Source organism: Chrysochloris asiatica, unplaced genomic scaffold (assembly GCF_000296735.1).
Source record: "Chrysochloris asiatica unplaced genomic scaffold, ChrAsi1.0 scaffold00004, whole genome shotgun sequence".
NCBI classification, from domain to species: domain Eukaryota; kingdom Metazoa; phylum Chordata; class Mammalia; order Afrosoricida; family Chrysochloridae; genus Chrysochloris; species Chrysochloris asiatica.
In genome coordinates this window covers 34,058,073-34,076,370 of record NW_006408522.1, presented here as the reverse complement: position 1 = coordinate 34,076,370, position 18,298 = coordinate 34,058,073, and the positions used below count along the sequence as shown (strand labels likewise).

General features: G+C 46.3%; 1 protein-coding gene across 1 annotated transcript in view; it reads right to left on the bottom strand.

The window, feature by feature from the left end:
• Positions 1-2,491: 2,491 nt before the first annotated feature.
• PLA2G4E (phospholipase A2, group IVE) overlaps positions 2,492-18,298 on the bottom strand; it is an 82,431-nt gene continuing 66,624 nt past the window's right edge. Inside the window, exons 11-20 of the mRNA XM_006831893.1 lie at positions 15,682-15,817; positions 13,013-13,149; positions 10,511-10,733; positions 9,115-9,229; positions 8,485-8,622; positions 6,973-7,080; positions 6,177-6,380; positions 5,201-5,367; positions 3,244-3,427; positions 2,492-2,778 (exon numbers count right to left, since the gene is read on the bottom strand). Coding sequence (XP_006831956.1) covers positions 2,558-2,778; positions 3,244-3,427; positions 5,201-5,367; positions 6,177-6,380; positions 6,973-7,080; positions 8,485-8,622; positions 9,115-9,229; positions 10,511-10,733; positions 13,013-13,149; positions 15,682-15,817 — 1,633 coding nt within the window. The 3' untranslated portion in view covers positions 2,492-2,557. The remainder of the gene's footprint in view (positions 2,779-3,243; positions 3,428-5,200; positions 5,368-6,176; positions 6,381-6,972; positions 7,081-8,484; positions 8,623-9,114; positions 9,230-10,510; positions 10,734-13,012; positions 13,150-15,681; positions 15,818-18,298) is intronic.

Genomic DNA, 18,298 nt, shown 5'->3' with positions numbered 1-18,298 from the left:
ATTTAGTGAGTTTCTGTTAAAGGTGATGAAAAAAATTGCAAATGGTTAGTGGATAGTTGTACAATATGGGAAATGTAGTTAATATCACTGAATTGTACATGCGAAAATGGCAAATGTTTGATTATATATATTTCACCACAATAAACAAAAACAAACCAGAAGAGCACCTCAGCACAGGAAGGTGGGGACCCCTGCAGTAGAAAAAAAAAAAGATTTCTGGGGAGATGAGGGAGGGAATAAAGAACTCCTTTAGAAGCAACCCTCTGGCAATGGTGAGTAGGAAGCTTAGAAGGAGATTGAGTTAAATATGAGGGCAGGTGATTTGCATGTTTTTGTAGCATCAGATAATGAAAGAAAATGAGTCAAAAGTATTTACCCATATGGCCAGACAGTTTATTTCATGCTCATTTAATAATACCATGCTGTTTATATACTTGATGGGTCCATCGCATGGCTGCCTATGCCTTCACAAACAGAGCTTGTTGTTTGGCTCACTCTGGTAATTTATGGAAGGTCTGTTTGTTGCGGTTGGAAAGAAAAGATGCCAAAGGCAGCTGGTTGCTCTGATGAAGGGGAGTCCCAGGTAAGCATTACCTGGATGTGGACCAGTTTTGCAGGTCCAGAAACCCAGTTTAACAGTGGTTCAAGGGAGTTGATTGGTCCATACTAACTACACTATGGAGAGTGGCATATATCTCCACCCTTCAAACTTGAAAGTGCATAGGGATCCGATTCTGATGTAGTATGGCTTGGGTAAGGGCCTAAGTTTCTGCATTTCTAACCAGCTTCCAACCACACTTTGAGTAGCAAGAATGTAAATCAAAGGCCATTTAAAAAAACACTTTTGACACCCATCACCTCCTGTCTCCGAATAACCAAAGGACTGCTTTCAGAGCATGGTGGTCCTCCACGAAGGGCCATGACTTCCGTGCTTACTGGGTTTATGGGGATCATATGCCATTGTGGTCAGCCCTTATATCAGCCTGGACATCTCTGCAGCTTAGGTTACACCTTAGTTTAGTTAAGTTCCCAACCTGATGATTGATCTGTTACCTTGACGATATATGTATTATTTATGTATTGCATTGCTTTGCTTTGCATTGTATTGTAATGTATTGATTTCACTGCATGCATGGATTATCTGCACCCCAAACTGGGCTTTTAACTGGTTCAGGCATGGCCAATGAAGCAACACTCAAATGGACCCAAATTTGTAAAATCTGTAATTTGTAAACAAGAACAATAACTGGAAAAAGGAAAAATTACAGGTAGACACCATGCTAACTTAATGTCCCTCTTAGAAATAACTGTAGCATGTACATTGCATAACAACCAAATCTCTTGACAGACAAATCAGATACAACAGGTCCTGGCTCAAAGATGGTGGCCAACTGCATCACTTTGTGTAAATAATCCAATCTCCAAGCCAATGCTTTGACTCGTCATTTTTCCTGTTCAGACTATTGTTTGGCTTTGCTCAAAATTTTAAATTTGGTGTCTGTAGTAGTTTTGCTTCCCCAGCCATGACTGAACCAGTTAGAAACCCCAGTCTCAGATCTTTTCCAATTATTCATTTGGAAATCATCTTCCAAGATGCGCTTCTTTCTCAGGTAGTTAACCTAGTTCTCTTTGGGTTGATAATTCTCTTGGCGTGACTCTCCAAGAGCTAAGGTGTATTTGCCACAATATTTACATGATAAATAAGAGGAATCACATTTAAATAATCTCACCTGGAAATCAGAGAGGTAGGGTAGTAAGAGACCTGAGGACTGCCCCTTGAGCAGGTTTGTCAGTGAATATTGGCCTCTTGGAGTGGGTGGTCCCAGTAAAGTCAGGCCCCCCCACACCCTGAGTTGCATCCCAGATGTTCATTCAGTGAAAATGAGCTGCAGACTTGAGCTACCCACTGAAGCTGGATGTTTAGAACAGGCATCTAGCTTGATTGGGGCCAGTCCTGTTTGAGTAGCTAGAGGGCGCCACTGAGACCCAGTCATGAGTTAGCTTTGTTGTTGATGAGGCTGGGATGTCTCTAGTGTTCCATCTAGATTTTCTATCATTATGCTTCCTATTAATACCCTGATTCATAAAAAATAAAAATCACAAAATATAATTGTCTATAAAAATCACAAGAATACAATAGCCTTAAATTAAAAAAAAAAAAGTTTCTCCAGAGAAACTGAGAGAGCTTCTCAGATTCTCTAGTTCATCCCTCCAAGAAAGGAGGCAGAGAGAAGGTACACAAGGGTGGGCCATGGGAGCCTTGCACTCCAGCTCTGAGTGTATGTTTCTGGGTACAAGCCTCTTTCTCAGGCTGGGATTGAACTTGTCACATCATATGTATATGTGGAAGCCTGTGGCTGTCTCAAATGGGTATAAAAGCCTGACACATTGTTTTTTCCTTTCTCTCTGTGTGTGTCTCACTCAACAGTTAACTTTAAATTTTGATAGCCCAGGCCAGCCTGTGTGCAAGACAGTGGGTTGCTGGCTGCTCAGCCTTGATAGATTCTGCACCTCTGGCAATAGAAAGAGACTCAGTATCGGCGACGCTCCTCTGGGTTTAGGAGGGACACTGGCTCTTTAGGTGCTTTTTCTTCTCCACTGCCAGTCGCAAGGCCTGAAGGAGTTTGTCTTTGTTATTCAGGATGTTGTACTCAGAGAGCTTCACCAGTTTGTCAAAGGCGGCTTCTGTGTATGTCAACTCCTTGGTGGCGTAGGGCGTTTTGGGGCCATAAATGTCAACCTGGCCATGTTCCAGCTCTTCAGGGCTTCGCTCCACACCTGTGAGGTGGCAGAGGGAATCACTACAGATCATGAATTCTTTAGGTTATGATGACCCGTGTCTCTTCCAGGGGTCTACCCTGCGCACACAGACATGCACATCTGCATGCAAACATGTACACACATAGACACACACACATGCACATATACCCCTCTAAGTTCCTCAGGGCAGGGACACCTCTTATCCCTGTTAGGATTACCCTAGCTCCAAACACAGTGCCTGGCACATAACTGGGTGCTAATAAATGTTGACTGAATAAAAGGATAGGGTGTGATTTGCCACCACGTGAGGGCAGTCTTGCATGCCAAAGTTAAGACTGGATAGGACTGGAGCTGAGGCAGCTATTAAAGATTAGGTGGCCTATCTGACAGCTTCAGGCTACTGGGAGACTTCTAAAGTCTAAAGGTAGGCACTCTCATGCCAAGGCCAGACAGTGCTGGGAATACAGGGTGCAGGCGGCTTACCTGGGGCCTTGTAGTTTTGGAAGGTGTCATTAATGAGTGGGAAGAAAATCACTGTGGGGGCATCAGGTTCCTGGGGGTTCTCCATCAGGTAGCATTCTTTGAGATTATTCTCTTCGTCTTCCAGCTCATATTTAGGGAAGGGTATGTTCTGCACGGTGCAGTATTCACAGGTTTGTTTCATGGGCTAGAATATCACAGGAGGACATGTTTGGGTGTGAGGGTGAGAAGGCAAGAGACAATTTGTAGATGTAGCTTTTCCAGCTAACAGCTCAACTCCCCAACCATTTTGCCCATTGCTGCTGCTGTGTGTTATTGAGTCAGTTCCTACACATAGTGAACCTAGGCTGTAAGTTTTTATGGGAGCAGAAAGCTTCATCTTCCACGGAGTGGATTTGAACTTCTGATCTCGCGGTTAACAGCCTAACATGCAACCCACAACACTAGCAGGGTTCCGTATTTTGTCTATTAGTAATGTCTTTAGAATAAAGCTGGGTCAGGACAAAGAGTCTAAGACAGCAGGTTGCTGCAGGTCTTCCTGTAAGCTCCTTCCCCAAATGAAACAGACACAAGTCCTTTCCCTGATGTTTCACCTAACCACAGACTCATTAGTTGTGTACAGCAGACTGGGAGCTGGGCCATGTACAGCCATGGCTGGCCACCCCTGTGAGACCTTGGATTGACCTTGAAATCAGCTTAAAATGTCACAGGGCTGGTAAGGTCCTCGAATGTTGGAAGTCTTTTAGTTCTGCCCTGGTTCCACTGCTCACTAGCTGTGTTACCTTCTGTAAGCCACTTACCCTCTCTGTGCCAGTTTCATCTATATAACATAGCATCCTACTGGTTGGTTCTATTTATCTCAAAGAGCTGGTGTACAGATTCAATGAGATGTGGTATGGAAAATTGTACTGGGTCACTATCACTTACAAATAATAGTCGTTGTCCTTGCCATCTGTCTATGCTCCCCCTTTCCTGGGCTTCAGGATAGAATTATTTTAAACTGAACAGAAAAAAAAAAAAAAAAAAAAAAGGCTTTTCCTTAAAAAGGACAGGAACTTTCCAGAAGTAAATGAAAATAAATAAAAAACTTTGGTGCTGGTTCATTAGTTGTAATTACATTGAGGATGGTATACCCTGGCTATGTATGTGCATGTGCATGTGATTATTTTAAAAAAAGGACATTACAAGCTCTTGAAGGTGTTGTTGTTTTATGTCATTGTGTCATTTCAACTTATTGTGACCCTGCATATCTGCCAGCCACTCCATGGAAGAAAGATGAGACTTTCTGCTCCCACTAAGATTTAAAGCCTCAGAAATCCTACAGAGGGTCACTATGAGTCAGAACTGACTTATGGCACTAAACAATAGGGTTTCCAAGGAGAAGCTGGTGGGTTTGAACTGCCGACTTTAAGACTAGCAGCTCATTTGACTGGACTCTATCAAGATTAAGGAGCCCTGGTAGCATCATGGGTACGAGCTGGGCTGCTAGCCACAAGGTCAGCAGTTCGAATCTATTGGTTGCTCCATAGGAGAAAGACAAGGCTTTCTGCTTTTGTAAAGATTTACAGCCTCGGAAACCTTAAACAGGGTTGCTATGAGTTGGAAACGACTCTGTGGCACACACACAACCACCACTAGCACCACCTATTAAGGTTATTTTAAAAAAGTCTAGCCTCTTAATTTATTTATTGTAATTTCCTGAAAATTGCTAAATAGGGCAAAAACTCAACTCTAAGAATAAAACTGAAATTTGCTGATTTGAGTTTACGGATACTCCGGGTCCCAGGATGCTCTGCTTTCACGTCATGCAAAAGTAGCCCCGCTCTGCTGGCACTCAGCCTTGGAGTCTATGGGTACATCCTCACATCGCCCTTCTGCTTCACAGCTGGTGAAACTGCCTGGATCTCAAGACCCATGCATGCTCTTGCTCCAGGGTGAAGCCTGTCTTTGCTGTACTTGCCTTCGTCTGGGATCCGGCACAATAATTGAGGTGGATGATGAGGTCGGCCTTTCTCTCTGGTCGTAGGAGGGGCGGGTAGCTGGAGTTGACAAAGAACGCTGTGTCCAGCAGGCACAAGTGGTTGACGGACTCGGTCAGCTGGTTTGGGAAGCCATCGAGCACTGTGTCTGAAAGCCAAGTCTTCCAGTTACCAACATGGGACATGGTTTATTACATACCCCAGTCCCCTGCTCTCAGCGCATGCTCAGAGGCACCTGGTAGGGATGAGGTGCCCTAGCTGGAGCTCCTTCACTTCAGCCTGGGCCTTCAGCCTTCTCTCTCCTGGCCTAGACACCGCTAGGAGTCCCAGTGTCCCTCTGGGTGAGCTGACGAACAGCAACACTATCTTGGGATTTTAACAAGTCTTCTGTGGCTCATGTGACGAGCCACAGAGCTTTTAGGGTTTAAGACTAATCTATAAATTAGTGCAAACCCTGGACACAAACATCCGTCCTAGATTGGGAGGGTGAGGATTATCAGATCAGGCTCAAGTAGCTTTTGCAGGCTGTGGCTAAGGGAACATCACAGAAGGTGGAAAGTTGACCTCAGAGTCTTGTTGGATGAGAAGGAATGGAAACAGCAAGACCAAAGCTTAAAGCATAACTTTGGTACTTATTCCTTGGAGGGAGGTCTTCAGCTGGATCATCCTTGCCTCCAAGGGTCACCAAGCACATTAAGTTTATGGACAAAGTGCCCCTGACACACAGATGCAGAAAGTTTTGCCACCTGGGAAATGGAGCCATCCCTGACCTCCTGGCCTCAGAGCTATTAATTAAATACTCCTACCCTGATGCTAGACCCATGCCCTATTCAAGTACTACTAAACACAGAATACACTAGAGGAAGGAGTCTGGTCTGAGGAGTTCCAGTCCTTTCTCTGTGGCAGTTTCCACATCCACGTCTCCTTCCCTGGAGTTGCAGCCCAGGCCAGGATTACCTTTCCACTTGGAGAACTGGCTGTTCTGGAGGTAGCTGGTGTGTAGCTGCAGGCCCCGCAGGAAGTTGTGGAACTCAGACACAAAGCTCCGGTGGGTGAGGATGTTTCGGAAAGTATTGGACAGCCAGGACCCTGGGACTACCACCGTAGTCTCCAGGGCATTGGCATCACATTTGGGGATTTCTGGTAGGAGCGGCTCATCTTCTGCAGGAGAGAGAGGAGATGGGGGCAGGTCACAAGAGTTGGGGTCTTCAGATTGCCCAGATTAAGCACTGCTGGCTGCCATGGTGGAGGAAAGGGTAACATCTCAATTATGAGTTTAGTTTACACCTTTCCTGTTGAGCTCTAGACCTTGGCTTTGGAGTCAGGAGGATCCAAATGAGAGTCATAGAACAGGTGGAGATGGCGAGGGATGGGAGATAGTCAAAGATGGGTCCCAGGGATAATGGGGTAGCTAGAAGAGAGACTTCACACTGTGCTTACTAATCCCCACCCTCCTTGCCTCTTCTGGGTACTCTGTCAGTGGTGTTGTTTCTATTTCACATTGGTTTCATGCTTCCCGTTCAGACTGGGGTTGGCTCCACAGGCTTCCTGCTTAGCCCTGGCACATGTGTTTCTACACATAACCACTCCCTTCCAGGCAGGCGCAACTCTCTAGCCTTACTTGACTTCCCATCTTTGTGGGCTACATTGTCTATGTTGAAATGGCATAGACAGATCAGACTAGTCCTCAGTTCATGAAACACCCCCACTTCTCCATCACCCAGCCATGAGAAGCAGACAGCAGGTCACCCACCAATATCTTGTACTTTCTCCCTCGTCCACCTGTGGAAAAACTCCTCCGAGGTGTGGGACAGATTCCAGGCATCCAGCAGGTTCAGGGAGAAGATGCTGCTCCACAAACCTAGGGAGCCAAAGCCCGTGATGAGTAGCTTAGAGATAGGGGTTGTCTTAGAGCCCTAGGTCCCATCTGCACATTGACTAGTTTGGTCTTGATTCCCTGTGGTGCAGTGAATTACTTAATATTGTCCTCCCATTGTCTGCCATCTTGTCTTGTTGTGTTGGCTCTGACTCATAGCCACCCTGTATATGGTTTCTGAGGCTATATATCTTTATGGGAGCAGAAAGCCTCATCTTTCTCCCAGAGAGCTGCTGGTGGATTTGAACTGCTGACCTTGTGGTTAGCAGCCCAACTCATATTCCACTATGCCACCAGGGCTCCTTCATGGCCCAGCTAACCATAGTCTTTGTGGCTCCCACACAGTGATTGAGTGGGAGCATGCGAATAAGGTATTTGGAACCTGTGATGGTTAGGGTTATATGTCAACTTGGCTAGGCCATGATTCCCAGTATTGTGTAGTTGTCCTCCCTTTTTGTGATGTGATGCAATTATGGTATGTTTTGTAAATTCTGACCTGAGACCTGATTAGGTTATTCTAATGAAGATTAGATTATATTTGTAAATGAGGCAGGGTGGGAGTGGGATACACTCAAGTCACCACACTGCTTGAATCACTTCTAGGAAAGAAGAGCCAGGATCCCTATGCTGAGAGCCTCCTAGACCCAGGAGCCAGTGAGGATGGTAAGAAGCAGCCTCTGAGAAATGGAAACAGTGTAGGAAGCAGAACCAGGAGGCCAGCAGGAGATGGTGCATTGGACCTTCCAGGCCACAGAGGGGGAGAACTGAATGCCTTCACGCAGACTTCTTTTGGGAAGATGCAGCTAGGTTTGCCAACCCATGGCCAAGGTTTACTGGTGGAATGAATGCCTCTGGGTACTTATTGGTAGAGCTGACTGAGCTTTGTAACACTTGCCCAAGCAGGGCAGAGGCCAGGTTGAGGGGCCTAAATGCCAGAGAGGATCCTGCCTGTAGGCACAGCTCAGAAGAAGCTGTCCTGACTCAACCCGATTTGTTCTGGCCCGCAATTGTAAACTGTTATCTCCCTAATGAGCCCTGTAATCTTGAGTAATGCTTGAGTTCTTTGTGACCTTTGCGACATATTATTAAATTTAGCAGAGAGGCAGAGTGCTGGGAGGGAAAGTAACAAGTTTTGGAAGGTGGAGTCCCCTCTGGTTCTCCAAAACTTGGGGGTTCCTGCCAGGTCCTTCTAGGCCCAGAGGGCCGCTGGGAGATTGGGGAAGTCCTAGAGGTCTGTCTGTGGCCAGGCTGGGAAGCTTCTCCTGGGATGCTGGCAAAAGCTAGAGTGTCCCATGCCCAAAGTCTAACTCAAGGTTCCCGGGGGGGATTAAGTTCTGTAACTCAGAGGTTAGAGGTTGGGCCCTGCAGAGTCCACCTGCCAGTAGTCACCTAGCATGTAGCACATTCTTGACTCAGGGTTCCTCTTCATCAGCCGCCCCATGAAGAATTCAGAGCCAAAGAGCTCGGAGGGGATGAAGGCACCGTATTTCTGCAGGCCCACTTCATACGGGGAGAACTCACACCACTCTGTATATGAATCAGCAGGTTGGGGTGTCAGTTCTGGTCCAGGGCACTATGCCCCCAAGGACAGCCCCCGCCCTAGTCCCTGCTTTGGAGAGGCTGGGACTGGGAGGCTGCAGTTCCCAATAGGGCACCTGGGAGCAGCTGCAGCACAGCTTGGCAACCTGCATGGCTCATTTGCTCCTCAAAGCCCAGAAAATGGTAACAAAACTGACTCGAAGCAGGGCAGGTTTCTGAAGTCCTCCTTCTCTTTGGGCATCTTGAGAAATACCTAGGACCCCTTCCCTTCATGACCTTTATTTTCTCCAGGCCATGCATAGGGAGATCCATGCCCAGGGAAGCCCCTAGGTTCCACCCTGTCCAGGTGGCAAGGTAGCTGACTTCTTCAACTGTGAATGTGGAGGTTTATAAGGTGTGGAGGGACGAGATTTAGAGGCACTTTGTGTCTTTGCTTACTGAACAGGGACCCCCTCATTTTCCACTAGTCACCAGTGTTACCTCTGAAATCCTGGTTGCTTACATCATCCTTGACATTGATGGTGAGGTAGATGGGCAGGGGGTTCTGGCCCCGACACAGAGCAGCTCGCTGCTCTGACAGCTTGCATTCGTTTCTCTGTGGAGGAAAGGAAATGGTTAAGGAGAAGAAGCAAACAAGCAGTTTGGGAGAAGGGAAGGGGAGCTCAGGATAAGGGAACAATCTGTCCACCTCACTGGCCATCCCCCACAGTCCCTATCTTGACCTCGGAGCCCTCTCAGGTGCCATGTAAGCCCTTGCTGCACAAACTGTACAAAATGTACCCACAAAATGAACCATACCCACAGAATGAATCACTGGGCCATTCAATTCAGCACTCCAGACACAGCTAGGGTCCCCCAACAATAGGCTGTGTCTCTCAGAATCCCAGAGTTTCACTTGGGACCTCAGGGGCCAGAAAATGAAAGTCTGTGGTGGGAGAGGCCATCACTGCCCTTCTTCATCCCTGGTATCTTCTACCCACTCAAATCAGTCAGCTCCACTTCTATCTGCTTGGCAAGTTGGACTCCTTTATAAAATTTGCTGAAAGTTTCTTTCTTTTTTTTTTTTTTCCAACAGAAGGCTTGGAAACCAGAGCACTAGATGTCGGCTTCATGCTCCTCTGAGCGCTGTACTGTATAAGCAGAATGGGGGTGGCCACAGGACACCCCCAAAGTGAAACAGCCAGTGCCAACAGGACAGATTGTGGTCTCAGAGGCCCAGGTTCTGATGCCAGACCAAACAGATGCCTCCTGGGTGACTGCCCATGGCTACCCAAGGGTGCACAGCCACAGGACTTGTGCAGGATGGTAAATGTGTGGGAATTGAGCCCGTCTTAGACTTCCTTTGAAAGGTGAATGGAGTGCCTGTCATAACTAGGCTCAGAGGTCTGTGCAACATGAAGCTGACAGTTCCGAAAGTGGAGGAACCGGAGACGTGAGGCCCAGTTCACACTCACTGCCCAGGGGTCCTGAGGGAAAGTGGCTGCTGCCTTGGTCAGAGGAGAAGAGGAGAGTGAGGCCTCGTGGGGTCAGACTTGCACTTCCACCAAATTGATCTAAGGCTTTCCAGCCTTCCCCAGATTCTGCCTCATTTTCTCCCGCACGTGTTTCCTCTGATAGAATGTTTACATGTTTAAAACCATCTTGGTTTCTGTCTCTCAAAGGACATGCTTCCTCCATGCAAGTTGCCCCTAACCCACCCCCAACATGAGGATCCTAGTCATGTTCCCAAGTATTCCTGGGAAGAAAACCCTACCATCTTCCTCCATCATTCATTTGGGCACCTCGTGGTTCTCACAGCCCGAGGATGTATCTTCAGGTCTAACTGACTCCTGTTGCGGTTTAAGTTCAGATTTTCCTGATAAAGCTGAGCACCTACCTTGTCCCCTAGACAGGACTCAATCAGCAGGCCCCAGAAGTCAGTTAAGGTGACCTTGTAGCCTTCCTGGCTTCGCTGTCGGAGTTCCTCCTTGAATTTGCAAAGCTGTTCTGGGAACAGAGCTGGCATCTTGTCCTTGACCACATGCCTCCGGGCCTCCAGGATGGCAGGCTCCAAGTTTTTGGAGGACCAGTCAGGGTCTTGGTACAAGGTAGCCATGGTCCTGGAGAGAGAGAGGCACAGGTGATAGAGCTGACCCAGCCCTGGTCCAATCAATCCTGGCTGCGGCCAGGAAAGAGAGTGGGGCAGGTCAGCGGCACCTGTAGCCTTCCAGAGAGGAGCTGGGAAGAAAGGGGGTGAGGCAGAGGCCTGGTGGGTGAGGAGTGAACATTATGAATTATAACCACAATCGCTACAATTTCTTGAATGCCTCCATGTGCCAGGTTTAGCATATTGGTGAAAAGTGAGGATTCTGGACTCAGATCTTCCCAGGTTTGAAATCAGGCTCTGCCACTCACTAGATGTGTGATCTTGGTCAAGTTACTTAATGTCTTTTCACGTCAGTTTCCTTATCTGTGTAATGAAGAGAATTATGATAATAGTACTATCTTATAGTGTTATTGTGAAAATTAAAGACACTAATGTAATGTGAAGTGATTCCAAATCAGGATTCCATTACAAATTTTTTGGCACATTCTGGTTTGCCACACAAATTCCCATAAATGTGAATGCTGGGTATATTTTTAATTTCCCTTCTTCTTCTAATTTACATGTGGGTAAAGATGAAGGCCTCTCAGCACTGGGTGTTTGCTGTATGTGGCTTTTCTCCATTTATGTTAGGACAGGGGAGGAGCCCTTTTCATTCAGCCTCTGAGCCTAGAAATCCCCACGCACCCACAGCATCCCTAGCACTGTCTGTGGCTACCTATTTGTCTCTACAGTGGCTCTGCCTTTAGAGGACTTATTTCTGGTTGGTGAAGATTGATTGAGCAGTCAAGAGGTTTCTTCAAGAAAAAAAAAACAAAACCCTGCTTTTATAAGGCTCACTTTGTTACTTTATTTTAAAATATCTCCAAAAGCTATTAAAAATTGTTGTTTTGACAAGAATACTTCCCAAGGCTTTCCCCAAACTAGAGGTCCCTCCATCCTCCGACCGTCACCCTGGCCAGCCTCCCCATTTCTTGCTGGCCAGGAGGATGTGGGTGCCTCTTGACCAGAATGGAGGCATGTCACTTGCTAACCTACTATGCACCCACAGGCATCTGCTTCATGTGGAGGTTAGGAATGTTGGCCCTAGAGTTGAATGGCCCGGGTTCAAATCCCAGTGCTACCACTTATTAGCTGAGTATTTCTGGGCAAAGAACTTTGCTTTCCTGTGTCTTTGTTTCTTCAGGTATAACATGAACATAAACGTTGCACCTTTTCACAGAGATGCTGTGAGGAAGAATGGTCACCCTTCAGAAGCTATCACCACAGTGCTTGTTGCGGTATCAATGTTTGATAACTGCCAGTCATTCCTTCTATACCACCCTGACAGGTGGTCACACTATCAGGAACTCTTGGGTTACCTTGGGTGAGTGCCCACCCACTTACGCAAATGAGAGTTAACCAGGATGAGAGAGATACGATGAGGGGCACAGAGTGGGACTTCCAGGCTCATTAGCCACTGGCAGAAGAGTCCTCAGTCATGGCTGAGAGGCTTGTTTGGGGGCCCAGCCATCCTGGACCCAGGCTGCGTTATGACTTCCATGGACCCTTGGCACTTTGTCTCCATTAACAACAACAACAACAAAAAGTTTAATTACTGTGTTGGTATAAAGATAACTATATGAATCCTATATATTAAACCATTTTCATCAAATAAAAATCAATTAAACATTTTTTTCATTAGCTTAGAGATTCCTTTTTGTCTTCTGATTTTAAAACAACTGCAGACAATTTTGTGGGTCCCTGCCATATGTTGAGGGCTAGGCATTGTGGTCCTGTGGTCCAGTCGGCCTTACCCCAGAATCACTAGTGGGGGCAGCAGTGGGGAGTTAGGAGTTGGGTGTCTGGCTTGTCCTCTCCCCTGCTGGCTGGTCTAGGAAGCTTAGCAGTTTAGAGGGATTGGACAGGGGAAGGATGGTGGGTCTGGAGTGTGGGCAGCCAGAGCAGATGCTGGACGAGCTCCACACAGCTGGGGAACCTTGGCACAGCCCTGAGAGTAGGTGGCTGCAAGCTGGGGCCAATGGCACCAGAGGTCTACCATGTTCTTAGGTTCATGCCATCGGGAAATAGCATCCTGTCCAGGACTAGGTTAGCCTCTTGCAACAACCCCATGCAGAAACTGAGCCTCAGAGCAGTTAAGCTGCAGGCCCACAGTCACATGGTCATCCCAGCTGCCCAGGCTGATTTACTCTAGCTAGAATGTGGGGTTTGTGAGGGGGTTTCACTAGAGGTCCCAGGCTTGCCTGTTTAGTGCTTGCTCTGGGCTCCACCAGGAAGTGGCTCCCAGCTCCTTACCAGGTGGCCCCTGACAGACCGGTGATATAGCTGGCACAGTTCAGGATGTTCAGCTTCTGCAGCCCCAGCAGGTGGCCGTACATGGAGGTCATGGATCTTGTCCCTCCACCAGTGGCCATGATGGCTATCAGCGGTACCTGGGGACACACAGAGGCAGAGTGTTGGGGAGGCCTACAAAGCTGTGTGGGAGAAGATTTGGGTAGTTAGAAGGAATGGTGGCAACAGAACAGAGAGTAGGACTGCAAACAGCCTTCCCTCCAGCAGAGCACTGGCCCACCTGGTGGGTCTCGGATCAGATCTTCACGCCAAACTCAATGGCTGGTGTAAGCAACGGTACTCCCAAGCTTTCCACAAACCAAAATAAGCAAACCTGCTGCAATTAAGTAGACTCTGACTCACAGTGACGCCACATGCTACAGAGTAGTTTTTCTTGGTGATAAACTTTACAGAAGCAAATGGCCACACCTTTCTTCTACTGCACCCTCGAGTGAGTTCAGACTGCCAATCTTTAGTTTAATAGTCAGATACAAACTGTTTGCACCACCCACCAACCTAACAAAATCTTCCACAGCGTTTGGCAAAGCACAGAATGTAGTGACTGGAAGAATTCTTAGTGCATAAATCCAGCCACCTCGTTAACAGATGATGGAACAGGGGCAAGACAAGAGGGCAGCCGCTCAAGAGTCCAGCTAGTGTGTGAATCCCCAGTAGTGGCAAAGCAGCATACTGTGTAGACGGCTTTGATGTTAGGATATCAGACCCAGGGCTGGATACGGTGGTGCTCAGTAGGCAGCATTTTTGTAAGGGCAGGAGGACATGAATGGTGATAAGGAAGGAGCCAGGCTGTGCCCTCTAGGTTTAAGAGACCCACACCAATTTAAGATACCAACAGTGTGTCTCTTGAATGATGGGAGAATGGGAAAGAGACTTTTTGCAGAGAATTACTCCATTTTACTGGCATATGGATTGTAAGACCCTCTGTCAGATAAAGCCCAAAAGCAAGAACTCCTTTAATGCCTCAGAATGTGACACACTGAAGGCTGACTTACTTCCCGCGGGGTGGTGGTGGTGTGTGTCCTTAGTCCCTATGAGGGAGGTGACAGAAGACTATAAAAAAGGCATCTTTGTCTCCCCTGGAAGTGGATGTTCCTTATCCAGCTTTGTACTTTGGTTATTTCTGGGAGTGTGCTTATATGTGAATTTTGGGGGGAAGAGAGAATTAAGGACCTAAGGCATTGGGTTGGGATATGAGGTTTGAGAGGTGACGGAGCTTCCAACGTTGTCCTGGTTGAGGAGAGGAGGCTATTTTGTTTCAGATAAACAGGATATTGTTTATTAGTCACCTTAGGATCTGCCTCCTTCCTTCCCTCCTCCACACCCTTCTATCTCCCTTTCTCCTTCTCTTCCTTCTTGTTAATATTTCTATAATACCAAAATATTGGAAACAACTTTGGGTCTGGTTAAATACCTATAATTAATCACAACTGTAATGGGTACAAGATACCCTTGAATTATGCTATGATGCACAGTTATTGATGCAACAAATGAATTGTACTATTAAATGAAAACAGAAGATAAGAAATTGAATTTATAATGTGGTGGTGGTGGTGGGTGGGTGCCACCAAGTCGGTTCCGCCTCACAGCGACCCTGTATAGGGTTTCTGAGGCTGTACATCTTTATGGGAACAGAGCCTTATCTTTGTCCCTGGGAGCTACTGGAAGATTTGAACTACTGACTTTGTATTTAGCAGCCCGGCTGGCTCACAATCCACTATGCTACCAGGGATCCTTTATATTGTGATTGCATGCATATTCACACACATGCTATGAGGGGTTGTTGAGTCTATTCCTAGTCATAGTGACTCCATGTGACAGAGTAGAACTGACCCATAGGGTTTTCTATGTAAATCCTATATATTAAACCATTTTGATCAAATAAGAGCAGATCACCAGGTCTTTCTCTAACAGGGACACTGGGTGGGTTCAAACTGTCACCGTTTCAGGTGATAACTGAACACTTAACGGCTACACCGACAGGGTTCGCTCTCTCTATGTGTGTATGTATTTGTTGTTGTTGTTGTTAAGTGCCATTGAGTCGGTTCTGACTCAGAGTGACTCTCTGTATATACACGGAGTCCTGGTGTGTTTCTGTAGGATAGGCACTGGACTGATGACTGCAAGGTTGGTGTTTCAAATCCATCAGCTGCTCATTGGAAATCCTATACGGGGTTGCTGTGTGTTGGAACTGACTCAATGACACTTACCAACAACCAACAATAATATATTTACTTTGTAAATATATGTATTTGCACTTTTTTCTTTCAAAAATTCATGAAGAATATTTAACAAAATGCTAACAATGGTTATCTCATGGGCGTGAGATGAAAGTGATTCTTAGTCTTATTTTCATCTTTATGCTTTCTGTATTTTCTGAAATAAACAGAACAGCATGTGTGTGCACAGTGATAAAAGACTTAGTAGGGAAAGAAAGCACAAGTAAAACCCGAATCACTACTACCTGGAACCTCAGCTGTGAAGACAAACCTGAAAGGCAGTGCCTCGGCCACCTGTGGAAGGGAGGGCAGGGAGGTTGGCAGGCAGGTTTTGGAAGGACAAGTTCCTCATGGAGTGGACACTGACCCCAGGCTGGTAGAGCTCTGCGTACCCACCTCATCTTCCTGCAGGTCCTCCTCCAGCTGTAGGACCTGCTTCAACGTCTCAGCCACCACCACTCTCCGCTTCTCCAGGAACTCCAGCTCTGCTTGGCACAGACTGTACCCTAGCCGCACGTCCAGCACGTCTGGGCTGTGGGGAGAAGGGACCCTGGCTGACTGAACCTGTGGACACTATATCCATGGAGAAGACATGGCTTTCGGCTCAGTTGGATCTAGACTTGAAGCATGGTTCTGCCACATACTACCTCTGTGATCTTGGATCTTTGTTTTCTCATCTGTAAAATGGGGCTGTTGTTGTTAAGTGCTGTGGAGTTGGTTCCAACTCCTCATGGCCTTGTATAGGGTTTCCAAGCAGCAGCTGGTGGATTTGACCCATTAACCTTGTGGTTAGCAGTCCAGTGCTTATCCTACAGTGCCACACCAGGGGCTAATCATGCTTAACTCCCAGCACTGACTTCAGATGGAAGAAGCAACAAACGTGACGTCCACAAAGCTTAGTCAGCACACTGTAAGCAGGTACTCAACACAAAGTACTGTTGGTACTTGTATTAGAGGCTCATTGAAGCCACTGCCTCCTCAACAAGATCTAAGCATCTTCTACTATCAGGGATAACAAGGAACCCTGGGATGTTCCTCTGGAGGAGGCTGTTCCTGTGGAGCTCACATTCGTTTGGTAAACTCTTCCATCTTGGCTTCTAAGGAGCATCCGGGATGTACTTCTTCCAACATAGGTTGCTTTGTTTTTCTAGTTGCCCATGGTGCTTTTAATATTCTTCTCCAGTACCTTAACTCAAATGCATCAATTCTTCTAAGGTTTTCCTTATTCATTGTACAACTTTCACATGCATATAAGGCTTTTGGAAATACCATGACTTGGGTCAGGCCCTCCTTAGTCCTCAAACTGATAACTTTGGTCTTGAGCACTTTAAAGAGGTCTTGTGCAGCAGAGTTGCCTAATGCAATATGTCGTTTGATTTCTTGTCTGCTGCTTCCATGAGTGTTGATAATGGATACAAGCAAAATGAAGTTTGACGACTTCAATCTTTTCTCCATTTATCGTGATGTTATTTATTTGTCCAGTGGTGAGGATTTTTGCCTTCTTAACACTGAGATGCAACCCATACTGAAGACTGTGGTCTTTGATCTTCACCAGTATGTATTTTAAGTCCTCTTTACTTTCAGTAAGCAAAGTTGTGTCATTTGCATATCACAGGTTGTTAATGAGTCTTACTCCAATCCTGATGCCACATTCTTCTTCATAAAATTCAGTTTCTCAGATTAGGTGTTCAGAATACAGATTGAATAAGTATGATGAAAGAGTAAAACACTGGTGCATACATTTCCTGATTTTAAAATATCCAGTGTCCCCTTGTTTTGTTCAAATGACTGCCTCTTGGTATATGTACAGTTCCTCATAAGCACAATAAAGTGTGCTGGAATACCCATTCTTTGCCATGTAATCCATAGTTTGTCATAATCCACATAGTTGAAAGCCTTTGCATAGTTAATAAAGCACAGGTAAACATCTTTCTAGTATTGTCTGCTTTGGGTTACATGCAATGGAATACTATTCATTCATAAAAAAGAATGAGGTACATATGCTCCACTATGGAGTCCTGGTGTAGCACTGCACTATCCGCAAAGTCAGTGGTTCAAGCCCATCAGCCATTCCTTGGAAACACTTTTCAGGAAACCCTTTGCAGGGTTGCTAAGTCAGATCTGACTTGATGGCACTTAACAGCAACAACAAGGATGAACTTTAAAAACATTATGTTGTATGAAAACAAACAAAACAAACCCAAATAACCCATACTGGTTGCTATTAAATTGACTCTAATCCCTGGAGACCCCGTGGATTACAGAGTAGAACTGCTTGCTCTATAGGGTTTTCTTGGCTGTTTCATGAAAGCTGATTGCCAGGCCCTGCTTCTTCAGTGCCATTGGGTGGACTTGAACTGCCAATCGCTAGGTTAGTAGGTAAACACAAACTGTTTGCACCACCAGGGATCTTACCCAGTCACAAAAGACCATCTAACATACAATTCCCTTTATATAAAATGTCCAGAATAGGCAAATCACTACAGAAATAGATTTTGGTTGCCTGGGACTGAGGGAGTAAAGGGGAAATGGAGAATAACTGTAATGGCTTTGGGATTTCATTTTGGGGTGATGAAAATGTTTTCACATCAGGTAGTGGTGATGGTTGCACAATTTTAATGGTATGTGGATTATATCTTAATAAAATATTAAATCTGGCCAGTCACTGATTTCAAAGGTCATGCCAGGCATATATTAAAGGCTATGAAGACGCATAAGCAGAAGGCTCAATTTTAGGTCAGTTCTGTTTGTCTTTATGTTTAGGGACACATCGAAAATATATATGTTGTTTTAATGCCACTTCTTAACCAGAAACCTTTGCTCTTGCCCCTTCTCTGAAAGTAGATGTAGCACCAGCAGGAGTCACTACTTGTGGTCAAGGGGAGGACAGGAGAAGGCAGGGGGAAGAAGGGATGAGGTGGGGAGGACAGGAGAAGGCAGGGGGAAGAAGGGATGAGGTGGGGAGGACGGGAGAAGGCAGGGGGAAGAAGGGATGAGGTGGGGAGGACGGGAG